Raw genomic sequence first — 13,369 nt, 5'->3', positions numbered from 1 at the left:
GCTAATCGCCTCCCAGAGGCCCTGGCTCCCCGGCCTCACACGGGGACTGGGGTCCCCACAGGAGCCGGGGCAAATGTTCAGCCCATAGCAGTGGGCGTCCAACTGTGAGAAACTGCTGGATGGTCTGAAAGGTGACGGGAGGCGTGCGTGGCCCAGGGGTGGACGTGAGCGCGGCTGCCCTGTGCCTCGCCAGCGCTCCGCTTGGTTGGACTCTTCTTTCAGCCGTGTGAACAGGCGTGCGTGATGGCCTCATGGTGGGGGATTAGATCAGGAAAGGGAAACGCATTTCCCTGGTAACGATGCTCGGGGTCGTTTCATCTGCTGATTTCCCACCAGGCTGTCTTCCTCAGTGAAGTTCTGCTCAGGTCTTTGGCTCGTCTGTTAATTGGGTTGTTTAGATCGTTGAGTTTGAGGGGTCTCGGGACATCCTGGTCCAGCAGGTGACTTGCCTGGTCAGGTGGGTGCTCCCCCGTGTGGGGCTTGAGTTTGCAATACACTTTCCACCTTCAGGAGTTTTGAAGTTTGCTTTATTGTGTCTTCTGTGAACTCTGCTTCTCCCACTGTATGTGAACCTCTGTGCTTCACCCAAGTCCCAAGGGCTCCTCTTATTTCCTTCTGGAAGTCTCTAGTTTTCGTCTTTATATTGAGGTCTCTGAACAGTTTTGTGTGGTTTTCAGACATGGTCTGGGGGTGAGTGGGTTCTTTTTCGTTTTTAGTGTGCTCTTTATTCTAACACTAAGCTCATTGTCTTGGCCACCTTTTCAGTAAGTGAATTCACGGGGCGTGGATGCGTCTGGGCGTCTCGTTCTTGTCCACCTGAACGCTGGCTCCACCTGCAGTCTAGCTGCCTGGAGGTCTCAGCCAACGCGTAGTCCTTCTCTTGGTGGTTTTCATTTGTTTTGGAATTGTTTAAAATAATTCCATGTGTATTTTCAAGTCATCGCATTGATTTCTACCCAAAAAAAGGCCTGTTGAGATTCTGATCAGGGTCCTATTAGTTCTGCTGACCTGTTGGGGAGAGCTGACGCCTTAACGGTCACCTCTGGTCCGTGGTCAGGGTGTATCTTCCTTTACTCGGGTCTTTAAATTCCCCTGCAGTACTTGGAAGATCTCTGTCCAGTGTCACCTGCTGTTGGCTAATCCGCCCACCCGGCCTTCCTCTCTGATTTGCCCACCCCGATGTCCACTCTGCTGCTGTTGCCATCCTGTGCCCTTGGCTGCGATGGGCGGGGAGAGGTGTCACAGCCCACCAGGTCGTCCCCTGCCATGGGCGGATGTGTACCTAGGGCTGGGTGGTGTTTCCTGGGCTGGTCTTTTCCTTTCTCCGTTTTCCAATATTTCTTGAATGAAGTTGGATGGCTTTTGTGATTATAAATTTTTAAAAAAGGAAAAGAAAAGGAAGAGCAGGTTCTGCTGCCGGAGTGTCCCCGGGCGGGCTGGGGGGGCCGGGGGGGCCTGGTGGGCTCGCCCTGCGCTGCCCACGCCCTCTCTCTTGCAGGCTTTGGGAACCATCACTGCAGTGCCTGTCTCGGGTCCTCAGGTCAGCTCCCTGCAGAGGTTGGCGGGGCAGGGAGCGGCAGTGCTACCTCAGGTAAGCACCCCGGGGCCTGGCCTGCGGGCTGTCCCACTGCCCCAGTCCCCAGACCCTGAGCACTGCTATCTGGGTCCCTCCCTCTGGTGGCCCCTCCGCCTCCCCTGCCTGTTGGTTAGAGGACACTTGGGACCAGGTCTTCACATTGTGGGCCAGTTTTTCAGAGTCCAATAGGAGAAGCCAGGCCAGACCAGGTGGCCTAGAGAATGTCCAGGTGGCCATCAGAGGAGTTTGGGAAGCATCATCAAACCTGCCCCCGTGTGGCTGAGCACTTGCTGAATACACCACACCCAGGGGCCGTGGGCTGCAGAGGTGACCCCAGCCCCTGCCCGTCCTGGGCTCCAGGAGGCAGAGGGGCAGCTGCCCTGGGCTCTCATCCCCATGGCAACGCTCCCTGCGTGCCCACCTGTGCTGGCCCACGGGGCCCTGCCCCCGAGAGGCTCAGGGTCTCAGGAGAACAGGCCCCTGGACCAGGGTGACCAACCTGGTAGGGAAGACGCACAGAGCTGGAGCCCTGAGGTGGCCTGTGCCCACCAGGACATCAGGAGGGCTCCCTGGGCGGGGTTTGAGCCAGGCCTCAGGGTGGGAGGTGCTGCAGGGCCAGGGGGAGGGGGAGGCAGGTCCCAGAGAGAGAGCACCCAGGAGACGCAGGTGAGGGACTGAGGCCGGGTGCTGGAGAGGCCAGACTCCGTCTTCCTGGCCCTGAGAGGGGAGGCTGGAGTGAGCCGGAGGGAGAGGCTAACGGGCCATTGGGAGGCTTGGGGTGGGGCCACGGCCCGTCCCCACAGTGCCTGTCGACACTGGGGAGCTACGCGAGGCTCTGCAGCGAGGGAGGTTGGGATGGGGGACAGGTCTGGTGAAGGTGGGGCTGTTCTCCTGGGGGCTGTCACTGTGAGCACCCCCTTCCCTGTGAAAGTCGGCCCCGAAGGCCTCAAACCCAGGCTGACACGCTGCCCGGCCCTGGCGGAGCCCCTCGTGCAGCGGGGTGGGGAGGTCTGGTTGACTGAGGACCCACCAAGGCAGGGAACAGCAGGGCCACCAGACTGAGGACACTGAGAGGCACAGACACGATGCCCACCTGACCAGCCGCACCTTGGTGACCTGGCCCCAGGTCCAGGGCTGTGCAGGAGCTGCCCTGACTCTTCCTCCATGTGTCCCTAGAGGCAGGCGAGGGGAGTCCGAGGGCCAGCACCATGCTGTGGCCTTCTCTCATGCTGCCCAGGCCCCTGTCCTGGGCTCAGGTTGCACTGCCCAGTGTGACAGCACCACATGTGGATGTCCCCCAGGCCCGGCTCCCCCGTCTGTCTCCCCGTCTGTGCCTCGGCCTCCTCCCCTGGGAGTGGACAGACACCTGCTGTGGCCTGGCTGTCGGGGCTCAGTCACGATGGACAGGTCACATCCCTGCTGCAGGCCCCTCCTCTGCGTCTCCAAGGAGGTGGTCCCAGTGGACCTCCTAGGGCTGGGGCCACCTCGGCTGTGGGACAAGGAGAGGGTTCAGATCCCTGCTGGGGGCTGTTGGTGGGAGGGCAGGTGACGGAGGCTGGTGACAGCTGTCACGTGTGTACATCCTCTCACTACTCCAAGTCACAGGGAAGGGACTCAACCCAGGGACATTGGGTGTCCCCTAATCCACCCAGGTCCAGGAGGACCCAGGATGGCTGCAGAGGACCTGACAGGAGCCTTGCCCTGGGCCACGTGGCAGGCGCCTGCCGCTCGCCATCATCTCTCCTGTCCCCAGACTACTCAGGGTGACCAAGGTGCCAGTTAGTGGCACAGTTCAATGGCCCCAGAGGAGCCCAGCAGAGTCACCCGGCTGAGAAGCAGAGCTGGAGGGCACAGTTGCAGGCCTGCTCCCAACCAGAGGGGACCTGGCGGCCTGGAGCCACCTGCACCTGCTCTCCCGCTTCCCACTCCCTCCTCCCTATCCTCAGCGTTCGCTCGTTGGGCTGGAAGGAGCCTGCTGGGCCAGAGCAGCTCCCTCTGTGGTCACTGCCTGCCCAGTCAAGGCAATGGTGGACAGAGAGCACCAGGAGCCTCAGGGCTGCGGTCTCATCCTCCGAGAGACCCTGGGCAGGTCCCAGGCAGTTCCAATGGCCTCCGCTCCCCTCCAACCTGGGACATCTCAAAGCCAGGGCTGCTGACTACTGCTGGGCCTTCATCACCTGCTATGTCCATCTGTCTGTCTGACCGTGCACTTGTCCCTCTCTCCCAGGTTAGGCCAAAGACTCTGATTCCAGACAGCCTCCCCGTCACCCCGGGCAGGGACCGGCCACCCAAGCAGCCCCCAACATTCCAGAAGGCCACTGTGGTCAGCATCAAGAACCCTAGCCCAGCCCTCCCCACCGCCAACAACACCGTCAGCCATGTGCCAACGCCCGGCGGCCAGCCCCAGGCCCTCGCCGAGCCCACTGCCATCGCCTCGCCCCTGAGCAGCGCTGGGGTGGCCTATGCCATCATCTCCACCTCCCCCAGCAATGCTGCCGCCATCGCCCCCAGCACCGCCGTGCCCGTGGTCAGCGAGAGCCTCCAGGTGCAGCCCCTCCTCATCAGTGCCGACAGCAAGGTGAGTGCCCCCCAGGCCGGGGACCTGCCCACTTACGAGGCCTGGGGACAAGCCACGTGGCCACACGCAGAAGGCCCCAGGCAGGAGGGACTGGCTGGCGGGTGGCCAGGTGGCCAGCAGATGAATGGATGTGTGTGGAGGGTGTGTGGGTGCAGGGAGGTGACGTCACACAGGGGACACAGGGCCAGAGTGACCAGGTGTGGTGGCAGGAGGAGGCCCACTCGACAGGCCGTGGACCAGCCAAGGGGGCGGAGGAAGGAAGTGGGGCTGCGTGGGTCGACCAGGGCCGAGAGCCACTGGCCCACGTGGCAGTCTCTGGGTTCATGGGAACCACTGATGGAACCCGGGATACTGCCCGTCCTGCTTTCCACACCCTGGGGCCTCGGCAGGACATCTCCTGTGGCTTCTCACCCGGGTTTAAAGCTGAACTTGATGTCCTCTCCCGGTTCCCCTCGGAGCTCCTTAGTGGCCATGCTGTTGGAGGCCTCTGGCCTCTTGGCCTCCGATCCCTTTGCCAGGCTGTGCCTCTGGCTCAGGGCTGATGCCCGTGGCGTCCCCCACGTGAGTTGGTGCCATGTGGCCTGGGGACCCTGTCGGTGCCTGCGTCCATTTCAGAGCTCATTCTGTTCTGGGCCCTCCCCCGGCTGGCAGGACCCTCAGAGCCTGGAGTGGTGGTTGCTGTGGACGGCTGGTATCCCCAGGTGTCCCCTAGTGTCTCCCATGCAGACGGCTGCCTGGTGGACGTTCCCTGCCGCCTCTGTTTCGCTGCGGCCCGCCGACGTGAGCGCTGGGCTGAACGCCTTCCGCCCCTTTAGTCGGCTCTCAGGCCTCGCGGTTGACTCCGCGTCCCCTGACCACTGAGCCGAGCGTCGTCCTGTGCCCTCCTCGGGGCCGCTTCACAGCAGTCTCTCTTTCCTGCAGGAGAGTTTAATATTTGCCTTCCCTTGAACATAAAATGAGGCGTTTTCCCCCTATACAGGAAATTTGGGGTTTTAAAAAATTGAGGCGTAGAACAGAGAGCTTCCCCTGAGCCAGCAGGAAACAGAATACATTCCTCTTCCTGCTCAGGAGCCAGACTCCTGAGAGTCACCGTGTTCTCAGGGAAATAAAAGCCAAAGCAATTCGAGTGATTCCGGCTGAGCCGGACCCTGGGGGGCGGGCCTGCTGAATTCCTCTTCCCTGACCCGGGAGCCACCGCAGACAGCGAGCTCCCAGGCCCTGGCCAAAGTAAACAAAATAGCAGCAAGGCAGGAGGCCGAGTCCTGCCCAAGGCTGGCCGGCCTGTTGCCCGGGCAGTGCTGACCCCGCTCCCCCTTCCCCAGCCCCCAGGGGCAGAGGTCTGAGGAGGGTCGAGGGAGGAGGGAGATCCTCCGGGCCTCCATGCATGGGCATTTGAGCTAGGGATGGAGACCACCCTCCCTGGAGTCCTGTGGCCTGAGTCCTCACAGCCCACCCTGAGGTAGGCATTGCCAGGGCCCACCCACAGGAGGCTCAGAGAGGCACAGTGACCTCCCAAGGGCCCCACAGCCAGGAAATGGTGGGACAGGGTTCGAACCTGGCACCTCCTGCTTCAGGTCCGGCACTTCTCCTGCAGGACTCTGGTGCTCAGGGGAAGCTCCGTCAGAGGTGCAGGCCCAGCTCAGGGTGGGTGCAGACCCTTCCTCCTCTGTGACCTGCCCTTCAGGTTGCCCCTGGGCCCTCCGCCCCCTCCCCCTGAAGCTCCTCCCCCCTCCGTGCCCCTCACCCCTCACCCCTGCCCACGTCTTGTAGGTCATTATTATTCAGCCTCAAGTGCAGTCGCAGCCCGAGAGCTCGGCAGAGCCGCGGCCGCCTACAGAGGAGCCATCTCAGGGAGCTCAGGCCACCAGGAAGAAGAAGGAGGACCCGCCCCCCAGCCAGGAGAGCCCCGAGGTAGGACCGCCCTGGGAGTGCCTGGCCACGGTGGGGACAGCATCACCTGGGGACGGTCCCTACCTGCCATGGCGGGGCCGTCCAGTGCGGGGGTCAGGGGACTGCTGCCGACTGGAGACTCGGGTCCCTGGGATGCGCTGGTGGTGTGGCAGTGTGGGGCAGTGGTTGGCACGGGTTCTGGTGCCATCGATTCAGCCCAAGCACCGGCACCAGGCTCAGCAGGACTGCAGGCAGATCACGTGCGTCTTCTCATCTCTCCCGGGGGGAATGAGGCCCCCTTCCTGGGGGGCTAGAGGATGCTGGGTTGCCAGGCAACCCCCCCCCCCCCCCGATCATCAGGAGAGGTACCCACTGTCCCCAGAGCCCCTGCCTACTCTGCCCATGACCAGAGCTGAGAGTCTGGGGTCTCAGGACAATCGGGACTGAGTCCTGGATTACCTGCATGCAGGCTGCCAGGATGGGGCTTTGTTCCTCAGGTACTGGGGAGCCATGGAGTGTCTTTGAGCAGGGGAGTGATTCGAGGTGCAGAAAGCCCCTGAGGTGGGCTGCTCAGTGAGGCCTCAGTGGGACCCGATCTCCTGTGGCCCCGTCCCTGGTGGTCTCAAGCCAGACCGTCAGTGCCCTGGCAGCATCTGAGCCCCTCCTGGGCGTGGTGGGGGCTGGCTGCCACGCTACCCGAGGCTCCTGGAGGTTTGGGGCTCCTGGGGTCTTCCAGAGGCTTCTCTGGGCGGGCTCTCTGTGGTCAGTTCGGACCTTCATGCAGCGACTGTGCCTTTCACTGATTCTGTCATTGCACCTGGTGACACCCAGGTGTGAGGGGTGTGAGCCCCTCAGGAGAAACTGAGGACAACACGTCGGGGCGGAGACCCCCCTGACAGCTGCTTTTCAGAGACGGGGCTTTGCCAGAAGTGGGGAGAGCCCTGAGAGCACTCGCTGCCGAGCAGCAGCCCAAGCCCCACGAGCCGGGCGGGCGCCCAGGGCCCCTGATCGGGCGCGACGTTGTTGATGAGGCTGCCGGGCGGGGCCAGGGCGCCAGGGCACGGCTGCAGCAGCCCAGGATAGGCAACGGAGGACCTGGGGGAGCCCGTGACCCAGAGTGACGTCTGGACCCGTCAGAGGGACACGTCAGGAACCCTCAACCCAGCGGCAGACACGAGGAGCCGGTGACATCAGATGGCCACCACCCAGCAGCATGGGGTGGCGACGACCTGTGTGCCCCAGGGAGGTGCTGGGCTCCGGTCAGGGCAGCCCTCGGTGGGCCACTGTGCACCAGGGGCTGTTAGCCTGCTGTCAGATGGGGACACAGGCCAGGAGTAGTGACCAGCCAAGCCGTGGCCCCCAGGCCTTCTGACCCGGGAGACAGTTGTCCACTGTGCAGCTCTGGAGAGGCCACCTCCACCTCTGGTCATGCAGGGACTCAGGCAGGGCTGAGGTGGAACTGCGGGACAGTCAGGCAGAGCAGACTGCTGCCGGCCTCCTCCCCGCTGGGCCTCCCAGCCCTTCCTCCAGATGAAGATGGTGGCGTGGAGACCCCGCCCCTGGCCTTCCCAGGCCTGGCGCTGGCCCCGCACTGCCCACGGCACCCCAGAGGCATTTCGGAGTCAGTGCCCTGGGGACGGCTGTGGGCAGCTCCCCGCCCAGTCTGCCACCCTCCTCCAGGAGTTGTGTGCTTGTCCCTCTGTCCTTCTCCCAGTCTGGTCATGAGCACGAGGTTGGCTTCTGTCTGTCCCACGCAGAGGCCTCAGAACCAGCTGAGCCCCCTCCAGGGAGGTGGGGGACGAGGGGTAAGAGCCGATGTCCATCTGCCTGACTGTCCTCCATGGTCAAGGGCACGGAAAATGTCATCAGTCCACCTAGAACTTGGGAGGTGTTGCTCCATGAGCCTTCATAGGACACTGCTCCGGTGCCAACCCGGGGAACCCAGACGCAGCCAGATGCTGAGGAAAACTGCAGGGCCAGGACGTCAGGACAGTCTAAGTCCACACTCCAGTGCCATGTAGAACACTCAGGAGGATGGAGGAGACAGGGCGGGGAGGGAGGGGAGGAGGCAGGGAGGGGAGGAGGCAGAGGGAGGAGTCAGGGAGAGGAGGGAGAGGGAGGAGGCAGGGAGAGGAGGGAGAGGGAGGAGGCAGGGAGAGGAGGGAGAGGGAGGAGGCAGGGAGGGGAGGCAGGGAGAGGAAGGAGAGGGAGGAGGCAGGGAGAGGAGGGAGAAGGAGGAGGCAGGGAGGGGAGGCAGAGAGAGGAGGGAGGGGAGGCAGGGAGGGGAGGGAGAGGAGGCAGAGGGAGGAGGCTGGGAGGCAGAGGGAGGAGGCAGGGAGGGGAGGAGGGAGAGGAGGCAGGGCTGGGAGGCAGAGGGAGGAGGCAGGGAGGGGAGGAGGGAGAGGAGGCAGGGAGGAGGCAGGGAGGGGAGGAGGAAGAGGAGGCAGGGCTGGGAGGCAGAGGGAGGAGGCAGGGAGGGGAGGCAGGGAGGGGGCCAAGCTCTCCATCCCAGCAGAGGCCCTGAGTGAGGCGGGCACCACTTGGAGCAGTGCGGGAGGGAGCTGTCCACACAGAACAGGAGGAGGGGACGGTCCTGTCTGAGATGATGGGGCAGGACCCAAGAGAAGTAGAGAAAGCCCCGCAGACGGGGACTCTGCATGCCAGCGGGGCAGCCAGTTCACGCACCTGTCCCTCCCTGGGCCCCAGGGGAACATGGCCCCCTTCATAATAGCAACAGGAAGATCAAATGCCCAGGAATAAATATAATAAAAATATTCAGTACCCAACTGAGGCCAAGTTCAAAACCCCTGAAGCTTAACAAAGGACAGAGGGACCCTGGCTTTGGGTAGGAACATGATGATGAGAACTTGTCCTAGGTCATTTATGATCTTAACGTCATCCCAGTACATATGCCAGTGCCCCCTCGTTCTCAGCCACCAGGGACACTTCTCAACTTTCCATGAAAAAGTAAGAGGTCATTTTGCACCAACTAGAGAGGGGGGCGAGGCCAGGAGGTCTGACCACAGAAGGGACTGGAGGCCCTGCGCAGCCTGATGACCACACGCGCAGCAGCGGCCTGGGGGAGGCGGAGGCTAGGACAAAGTCAGCCCAGAGATAGACCTACGTGACAGTTCAGTACTCAGTCAGCAGAGGGGAGAGGCAGCGTGCAGGGAGACAGTGTGGACAGGGTCGCCATCTGGGAAAAGACCGGCAACCCAGGCATAATGCCCTCCGTGCCAGTCTGTATCCCAAAGGGGTCAAAACTGTAGCTATAAACTACAGGCACTAAAATAATCAAGTGGCCTTACTGTGGGGCGCAGTGGTGGCCCAGTGATCCCAGCAACTTGGGAGGCTGAGGGGGAGGAAGGCTCAAAGCCAGCCTCAGCAGCTTGGCCAAAGAAACTCTGGTCTCAAAATCCAAAACAAAACTTGCTTTATGACCTCAGAGTCCCTGCCAGGATCCAAAGACTGCAAAGGAAAATACAGACATTTTTATAAATTAACATGTCAAACAAAAGCCCAGCCTCCGGGGTGCAGGAGACCCACTCCTTACCGGGGTGCTGTGCAGAGCAACCCCTGGCCTGCAGGGAGAGGAAGGTGCCGGGAGACACCTGCGGAGAGCCTCAGGCAGGGGCCAGGGTGGGGTCAGCAGCCACGGGTCTCCCGTGAGGGCAACTGCCCTCCATACAAAGCCTCTCTCCCTTGTGCTGTCCCCTGAGCCCAGCACCCCATGAAAATCCCCACGGGGACTTCCTGAAAAATGCCTGACGACTCCTCAAAACCACGCAGGTCACTGAAAACAAGGAAATCTGAGAAACTGTCCCAGCCTGGAGGTGGGAGGGGGATGACCCAGTGTCCTCTGGGATCCTGGGACAGAAGACGAACGTTGACTAGAAGTTGGGGCAGGCAGGGTGTGGCCCAGTGGCTGAGCGCTGGCCCGGGCTCCATCCCCAGCACTGAGTGAAAAAGAAAAGAAAACAGGCGGTCAAGGAGCCAGGGCCGCTATTAATAATTACATGTCCAAACCAGTGGCCGCTGCCGTGGGTGGCCTGGACAGGTGAGGGCAACGGCTCCTGATTCCTCTCACAACCGCCTGGGCCTCTGAAGAATCTGGAACTTACAAATAAGCCAGCCGCAAAGTCAAGTCGAAGGATGGAAGTACGACCCTGGAACATAACGCGCGTCCTGTCGCGACAGATGCATGTTCAGTCAGGGGCATGTATTGAGCGCCTGCTGTGTGTCAGGCGCTGCTGGTCACGGCGTGGTCCCACGGCCGGGCAGCTGCAAGGGCCTCGCTGCACCTGCCCCCTCAAGTCCCCTCGGGCAGGTCAGACAGAGTCCTGTCGTGTTGAGCGTGCAGATGAGCGGAGTGTCCGCACCTGTGCAGGAGACAGAGGACACGCAGGGACAGTTCGCCACTTACTGGAGGGGACGCAGGGCTGAGACAGGGCCCGGGGAAGACGCTCTGCGAGCTGGTCAGGCGCTGGCTGGAGTGTCCAGTGCCACTGGGGCCAAGGGTATTGGGCGTATTGATAACAAACACACAGGGCAGACGAGCCACGGCGGAGCCGGTGTGGGTGCTCGGAGCTGGCCATGCGGTCCGCGCCCGCCGCTGCCCCCACAGAGCCCCTCTAAATCCACTGGGTGGTCTCCGGGAGTCCCGTTCCCTGGAGGTTCCTGGGAGCTTTCCTGGCATCTGGAGCGCGGCTGTGGAGGAGGAGCTCGGGGTCGGGGGTCGGAGGCCATGTTAACCCGTCACCCCTTTCCTTCCCACAGAAAGTCGCCTTCATGGTAGCCCTGGGCCTGGTCACCACGGAGCACCTGGAAGGTAAGGGGCAGCAGGCGGGGACTGGCCACAAAACGGGGCGCGGGGCGGGCATCCTAGGAAGCAGCGGGTTTGGGATGCGCCTCCCTCTAGGGAAGGCCTTTGTCCCCAGCGACGAGGCGGAGGAGAAATGCACTCAGTCCCCAAGCTCCAGAGCTGCGGGGACCCACTGTGGCACTTCCTGTTCCTGTGAAGACCACTGCAGGGCGTGGGTGTGGGTGGACAGCAGCTGCAGAGCAGGGGCCAGCCTGCCCAGGGTTGGGTGGGCACCGAGGACCCATGGCCACTGTGTCTCTGTCCCTCCAGAAATCCAGAGCAAGCGGCAGGAGCGGAAGAGGAGGAGTACAGCCAACCCAGCCTACAGCGGCCTCCTGGAGACCGAGGTGGGGACCCCTGGGCAGCCACCTTCCCCACCGCCCCCATCTGTCCCTCCTAGAGGACCAGGGTGGCCCACTCCTTCCACTCCTGGTCCAGAGTCACCTGAGGGAAAGATGCAGGAGGCCAGCCCAGTCCCGTGCCTGCCCACTCATGACCCCACTCATGGCCCTGACACCAGGCAAGAAATGCCCCCTCCTCCAAATCCACCCCAAACTCAGCACGACCTCAATGTCCACAGCAGCTGGACGAGGCGGTGCAGAGGCTTGGAAGGCCAAAGGCCCCCAGACCACTGGCCCCTGCCTGGCACAGGCCCAGGGAGAAACCAAGTCCAGAATGAGATTCCTCCCGTTTGAATTGAAGTCCAGATTCTCAGGTTCCAGTCTCCACATGGTCTCCAAAGGCCAGCCACAGAGTCCAAGCCAGTGTCCTGAGAGACGCGAGGTCCCCAGAGGCCAGTGTGTGGCATATGCCAGATTGGAGCTCTGCATGGTCCAGAGGGAGGGCAAAGAGAAGCCATCGCATCCCTCCAGGGAGTGGGCCACTCTGGCCACGTGTCCTGAATCTGCGTTTGTGGACTCGAACTGCAGGGAGGGCTCTTCTCCGGGTCAGTGGTCAGTTCTGGCCCTGCCACCCTCCTCACCGTCCCTCTGCTCCTGTTCCCAGGACATGCCCAAGCCTGCAGTTCCAACCCACTTACTTCCTCTGGGTCTCCTGGGCAAGCCCTGTCCCCAGACATGGCGGCCTGTCTTTAGAAGGCCACTGAGTGGCCACTGACCATGAGTCCTATGTGATCAGGGCCCCTTCCCTTTGCTTTGCTGGTCAATACAACCACCTGATGCCCTGTGTGCAGAGCCTTGGCCTGGACTCCCAAGTCTGCGGCCAGTGCAACCTCTTCGCCAGTCAGCAGGCGGGCAGCCCACCCACAGCCCCTCCTTGGCTTGGAACACGGTCTGGCCAGGCAGGGAGACCAGCTTAGAGCCAGTCACTCAATTCTAGAACCATCTTCCCGCCAGAACCCCGAGGCCAGGACGGGGCCACCCTTCTGGACGCACAGCAGGCTCCACAGTAGGGAGGCTTGGGCTGTGCATAAGGAGGCCCCGTTGCCCTGCCTGACCCCAGAGCTAGCCGGGGGAGAGCCCAGGGGGCAGGTGGAGAGCCAACTTCGGGAGCAGAGGGTGACGGCCCCTGCAGGGCAGAGCCTCAGCAAAGCCCCCTTTACACTGACTGCCATCAGCCCCAGCCCTGGTCTGTGTCTGCCTCTGGCCCAGGTTCCGCTGGCGTCTGGGGCCACTGGTGGAAAGCTGGGCCTGGAGGGTCCTGGGCAGGGGCAGCGGGCCCAGGAGGGCTCCAAATGAGGGGGTGTTGGGTTTTGTTTTCTGTCCCTGCAGAGGAAGAGACTGGCCTCCAGCTATCTCAACAACCCCCTGTTCCTCACAGCGCGAGGTGAGTGGCAGCCTGGGCTGTGGCCTCTCGGCTGCTCCAGGCACAGGGCAGGGCGGGACCTGGGGCTGGACCAGGCAGTTCCCATCCTCCTCTGTGGCCTTGGCCTGAGCACCAGGCAAGTGGCACAGCAGAGGTGCCGTTGCTCCTGTCAGATGGGGCAGGCAGCATCTCACCGCACAGGAGGCCCAGGAGTGGGGACAGGCAGCAGCTGAGGTCATGCAGGTCTCTGCCCTGCCGTTGGATGGACAGAGGACCAGGGCCTGTGATGCCAAAGGCCACCCTGGCAGGCCCCGCCCCCACAGGGGTCTGTGACCTGCGTGGGAGAGGATGTGGGAGGGACCCATCCCACTTGGCACCACCTGCTGTGGCCTGTGCCCAAGCCAACACTGCTCCTGTGCCCAAGTGGCCAGCTCAGGCACTGTCTGCCGCAGACAAACTGGACAGCCCTGGAGAGAGCCGCTCAGACACCCCCAGCTGGGCCAGGGGCTCTCAGCCCTCACCTTCCCACCCCTACCCCCCAGCCTGCAGCTGGCAGTGAGAGTCCAGACTAGTGTAGGAGCCTCGTCCCCTGCCCGGCTCTGCCGCGGGCTCCCTCTGCAGGACAGGCGGGTCAAGCCTTCAGCAAGGCGCCTGGTTGGGATGGCGGGGACCTGACCTGAGGCCTCGGTCCCAATTCCCA

The 13,369-nt window shown here is 62.7% G+C and overlaps 2 protein-coding genes across 2 annotated transcripts in view; one reads left to right on the top strand and one right to left on the bottom strand.

Moving 5' to 3' along the window:
* Phf21b (PHD finger protein 21B) overlaps nt 1–12,602 on the top strand; it is a 60,472-nt gene extending 47,870 nt beyond the window's left edge. The window contains exons 3-8 of the mRNA XM_077109283.1: nt 1,499–1,591; nt 3,804–4,154; nt 5,925–6,065; nt 10,821–10,872; nt 11,176–11,252; nt 12,516–12,602. Coding sequence (XP_076965398.1) covers nt 1,499–1,591; nt 3,804–4,154; nt 5,925–6,065; nt 10,821–10,872; nt 11,176–11,252; nt 12,516–12,602 — 801 coding nt within the window. The remainder of the gene's footprint in view (nt 1–1,498; nt 1,592–3,803; nt 4,155–5,924; nt 6,066–10,820; nt 10,873–11,175; nt 11,253–12,515) is intronic.
* A 598-nt stretch (nt 12,603–13,200) lies between these two features.
* Arhgap8 (Rho GTPase activating protein 8) overlaps nt 13,201–13,369 on the bottom strand; it is a 59,893-nt gene continuing 59,724 nt past the window's right edge. The window contains exon 11 of the mRNA XM_077109282.1: nt 13,201–13,284. Coding sequence (XP_076965397.1) covers nt 13,201–13,284 — 84 coding nt within the window. The remainder of the gene's footprint in view (nt 13,285–13,369) is intronic.

Source organism: Callospermophilus lateralis, chromosome 4, assembly GCF_048772815.1.
Source record: "Callospermophilus lateralis isolate mCalLat2 chromosome 4, mCalLat2.hap1, whole genome shotgun sequence".
NCBI classification, from domain to species: Eukaryota; Metazoa; Chordata; class Mammalia; order Rodentia; family Sciuridae; genus Callospermophilus; species Callospermophilus lateralis.
The sequence above is the reverse complement of the archived record's forward strand: the minus strand, read 5'-3'. Positions and strand labels throughout refer to the sequence as shown.